General features: G+C 41.1%; 1 protein-coding gene across 1 annotated transcript; it reads left to right on the plus strand.

Annotated features, from left to right (window-relative positions):
• The first annotated feature begins 4,479 nt into the window (after window positions 1-4,479).
• On the plus strand, window positions 4,480-4,827 carry LOC115230433 (ice-structuring protein 2A7-like). The gene has a single exon (XM_029800627.1). The coding sequence runs from the start codon at window positions 4,480-4,482 to the stop codon at window positions 4,825-4,827; it is 348 nt and encodes a 115-aa protein (XP_029656487.1).
• Window positions 4,828-5,542: the final 715 nt, after the last annotated feature.

The raw sequence follows: 5,542 nt of genomic DNA on the forward strand, positions 1-5,542 counted from the left end.
TTGGGATATGCCTGTTCAAACTGACAAAGAAGTGAAAGCTAGTCTACAGACATGATAATCAAGAATTGAAAAAATAATCCCCCAAAACACCTGATTACTGATAGACACAGGAGTCCCTGTGTTAGGGTTAGGGCTAGGGTTTAGAGCAGGGGATGAGTGGAGAAACTGTCAATGTAAAAAGTGCTCGAAATTGAAGTATTCAAGATGTGGGGCATGAAGGTGGAAGCAATACCAGTAATAATAGGAAAATTTGCTATGATTAAAGTTATATGAACGAAAACGTAGAAATTATACCTGGACCTTCAACACTACACACCATCCAAAACATAGGCTCTGTTAAGAACAGCCCACATCCTGCGTAAGACACTGTCAATTCAATAGTCTGAGACCCCCTTCGGTCATGAATGACCATGAGATTGCACCTACAAAGTTACCCTCTGAGGCGCAAATTCAGGCAAGGTTGTTTACGGATGACTAGCAGTCACCCATGCATACCAGCCTCCCCTTTCCACGCCACCGATGTTATCTTAGGGAAAGGCAAAGGGGCCGATACAGCTTGGTACCAGTGACGTCGCAACTTATTTCTACAGCTGAGTGAACTGAAGCAACGTGAAATAAAGTGTCTTGCTCAAGAACACAACAGGCAGCCCGGTTCGGGAATCGTACTCATAACCTCACGATCGCAAGCTCGTCGCTCTAACCACTGAGCCATTCGCCTTCAGAATTCAATAGTACAACCCAAATAAAAGAATCTCTAAACCTAAGACACATGCTATTTTTTTTTTTTACTTGTTTCAGTCATTTGACTGCGGCCATGCTGGAGCACTGCCTTTAGTCGAGCAAATCGACCCCAGGACTTATTCTTTGTAAGCCCAGTACTTATTCTATCGGTCTCTTTTGCCGAACCGCTAAGTGACGGGGACGTAAACACACCAGCATCGGTTGTCAAGCAATGCTAGGGGGACAAACACAGACACACAAACACACACATACATACATATATACATATATATATATATATATATATATATATATATATATATATATATACGACAGGCTTCTTTCAGTTTCCGTCTACCAAATCCACTCACAAGGCTTTGGTCGGCCCGGGGCTATAGCAGAAGACACTTGCCCAAGATGCCACGCAGTGGGACTGAACTCGGAACCATGTGGTTGGTTAGCAAGCTACTTACCACACAGCCACTCCTGCGCCTAACAGTAAATAAAATAAAACCTACGACAACATGTACTCTACAGGCCGGATACCTAACAGAACACAGCTCGTATTACAAGCGCGACAAACACTGCAAATACTAATACGACAAAAGACTACTAATACGACTACAACCAAACCCCATAACGAAACAAACTGATATAATACAACACTGGGAAAAAGGGTGCACTTCCCCAACAGCAAACCCCCCCCCCCAAAAAAATAGAAAACAAAATGCTGCACACACCCCAGCAACACGGAAGTGTAGAAGATGCTGCTGTAGAAATTTGCCTGAATGTATCAGTCGTCGAATGTTGACGACGATTATGATGATGATGATGAAAGTGGAAATCGTAGTGATAATAATAACAATGGGAACAATAACAAGAATGACAAGAATAACAAAGCACCAATAATAACGGTAATAATAATAATAATGATAATAATAATAACAGCAAGAATAGAAATAATAATAGTTAATAACAGCCATAACGTTATTAAAAATGATAATATCTATTACCAGGGCGGGAAAGAATGCAGCAAATTTACGAAATAATATCATCAATTATAATAAGAAATACCACAGAAATATATATATATATACACAATGTTTATGCGTGGTATAGATACAAATATATCCATTAATATGAATAAGTAGCCAGCGACAACGAATAAATAAATGCAATCCAACCGTATTATCGAAGTATTAGGGAAAGCATGTTTTAATTGAAAAGCAACATACTTGGAGAGCATGATAAGAGCAAATATATACTATATCATATTATGTTATATTATATTGTATTATATTATATTATATTATATCATATTATATTATATTACATTATGTTATGTAATATTATATTTGTGTATGTAATAATACTGGGAGTAAATAAGTATTTTTGTTGTATTAGGAAATGCAGTGTTATATTACGGTAATGGATTGTTGGATAGCGCAGGAAGAAAAACGTTAATCATCATCATCATCATCATCACCGTAGTGATCATCGTCATCATCGTCATCTCCATCTATGCTTCTGTGGTTAATGCAAACACTGACGACAGACGTGACAAACCTCGGCCTTTCAGTGTGTATATTCTTTCTTTTCTTTTATTCTTTTACTTGTTTCAGTCATTTGACTGCGGCCATGCTGGAGCACCGCCTTTAGTCGAGCAAATCGACCCCGGGACTTATTCTTTTTTAAGCCCAGTACTTATTCTATCGGTCTCTTTTGCCGAACCGCTAGGTGACGGGGACGTAAACACACTAGCATCGGTTGTCAAGCAATGCTAGGGGGACAAACACAGACATACACACACATATATATATACATATATACGACAGGCTTCTTTCAGTTTCCGTCTACCAAATCGACTCACAAGGCATTGGTCGGCTCGGGGCTATAGCAGAAGACACTTGCCCAAGATGCCACGCAGTGGGACTGAACCCGGAACCATGTGGTTGGTTAGCAAGCTACTTACCACACAGCCACTCCTGCGCCTATATATATATATATATATATATATATATATATATATATATATATATATATATATATATATATATATATAATATATATATATATATATATATATTCATACATAGATATACATATGTATATACATGTATATATATATAAATACAAGGTGTCTATAAAGTCTCTTTACAATTAAAAAATTTTATTACAAAGGCAGTACACAAGATACCATAAAAAGATTTATTTTATTGTAACAATTGTTTATTAAAATTTTTTTAACTGTTATTTAATATACCTCAATATGGGCACCATTAGTTGTGCGAAACACATCAAAACGGTACTCGATTTCTTACCATGTTCGCTGTAAGATAGCCTCATCAACGGTGGCAATGACATTACGAATCCTTTGCTTCAAGTTAGCAATGTCCTGTATCTTTGTTCGATACACGATATCTTTTACATAACTCCATAAAAAGAAGTCCAAGGGAGTGATATCTGGCGAACGCTGTAGCCATGGAATTGGTCCCCAATGTGGTGGTGCACCATCTTGCTGAAGGATGATGGTTGGTTGTAAATCAATCAGTTGTGGTGCCACATATTCGGTCAGAAGGTTGAGGTAAACATCTGCAGTAATTACTCTCTCTTTTACTCTTTTACTTGTTTCAGTCATTTGACTGCGGCCATGCTGGAGCACCGCCTTTAGTCGATCAAATCGACCCCGGGACTTATTCTTTGTAAGCCCAGTACTTATTCTATCAGTCTCTTTTGCCGAACCGCTAAGTGACGGGGACGTAAACATACCAGCATCGGTTGTCAAGCAATACTAGGGGGACAAACACAGACACACAAATTGCTGCTAAGGATTATGGCTGGCATGCTGAACTGTTCTGCCAACTCGCCACTCTAATGGAGTCAATAAAACAGTTTCAAAATTTGACACAAGGCTAGCAAGTTAGGAGTAGGTACAAATCGTTTATACCAACCCCGGTGATCAACTGGTACTTATTCTATCGATCGTGGAGGCGCAATGGCCCAGTGGTTAGGGCAGCGGACTCGCGGTCATAGGATCGCGGTTTCGATTCCCAGACCGGGCGTTGTGAGTGTTTATTGAGCGAGAACACCTAAAAGTTCCACGAGGCTCCGGCAGGGGATGGTGGCGATCCCTGCTGTACTCTTTCACCACAACTTTCTCTCACGCTTACTTCCTGTTTCTGTTGTACCTGTATTTCAAGGGGCCGGCCTTGTCACTCTCTGTGTCACGCTGAATATCCCCGAGAACTACGTTAAGGGTACACGTGTCTGTGGAGTGCTCAGCTACTTACACGTTAATTTCACGAGCAGGCTGTTCCGTTGATTCGGATCAACCGGAACCATCATCGTCGTAACCGACGGAGTGCTTCCATTCTATCGATCTCGGAAGGACGGAGGGTAAAGTCGCCCTCGACGGAATTTGCGCTCAGCACATAAGGAAGGACGAATTGCCGTTAAGCATTTTGTCTGGCGTGCTAAACCGTTCTGCCAGGTTGCTGCTGTAACGAAGTCGATAATAGCAAAACAATATCAATAATGTAGAACAGACAGTTGTGACCTAGTAATGAGTGGAAATGGGTTAAACTGAAGCCGAAGGGGGCGGGGGTTGGCGATGGTGTTGGTGGGGGCGACGATGGTGATGGGTGAGTAATTATTCGGATGACGTTCTAAATGAATTTATCTTGACTATAAATCTGCCATATCTACTCTCATATCTCGAACAATCAGACCGCCATTTTTTTTTTCCTCGATAGTTTTCTGATGTTTTTCACTAAGCACCAGCCAGCATACTGTGCAGCCTTTTTTCCACAGTGTATTACAAAAACAACATCACGTGCCGCCGTCGCCTTTGCCGCTGCTGCCGCTGCTGCCGCTGCTGCCGCTGCTGCCTCTGCTATTGCCACCTCCGCTGTCACTGCCGTCACCGTAGCCGCAGCCGTAGCCGCTGGCACCCAGGGGCCTACTACCAGCACCGCTAATACATGGACACTGCTGGTTCCATTGGCACAAATATCCCTACCGCAACCGCCCACAACATTACATCAAAAGCATAATCACAACAACCAAAATGACCACGACCACGACGAACCCTACGACGATAACGATTAACACCACCACCACCACCACCACTACCACCACTACCACCACCACCACCACCACCACCACCACCACCACCACCACCACCACCACCATCACTGCTTATCCTCTTCCATTGTTTTCTTCATTTCCTCTATATCTTCCTCCTTTTCCATCCTCCTCCTGTTCCTCCTCCTCCTCCTCATCATCATCAGCAGTAGCAGCAGCGAGCATAGTCATCATCTTCCTTGTTGTAATCATCATCACCAGCAACATTGTCATCGTCATTTTGACAATGACAATGACGATGATGATGATGATGATGATGATGATGTCTTCGTCGTCGTCATCATCAACACCGCCGCTCCACAACTCATAATGTTAATCACAAGAAAAACAAAAATATTCATCATCATCATCACCACCATCATCATCATCATCATCATCATCATCATCATCATTATCATCATCACCATCACCATCACCATAATAATAATAATAATAATAATAATAATAATAATAATAATAATAATAATAATAATAATAATAATAATCCTCATCATCATCATCATTATCATTATCGTCAATCTTGCGCTCATTAAGATCATTATCGTCAAATATTAACGCCATTTCTTCATCACCTCCTTCATCAAGGCACATAGCAATCAATATCATCTTCATCATGGTCGTCGTCGTCATCACCACCATCTTTGGCTATTGTAGCCGTCATCATCATCATCACTATCAA

The sequence above is a fragment of the Octopus sinensis genome, unplaced genomic scaffold (genome assembly GCF_006345805.1).
Source record: "Octopus sinensis unplaced genomic scaffold, ASM634580v1 Contig15560, whole genome shotgun sequence".
NCBI lineage: Eukaryota > Metazoa > Mollusca > Cephalopoda > Octopoda > Octopodidae > Octopus > Octopus sinensis.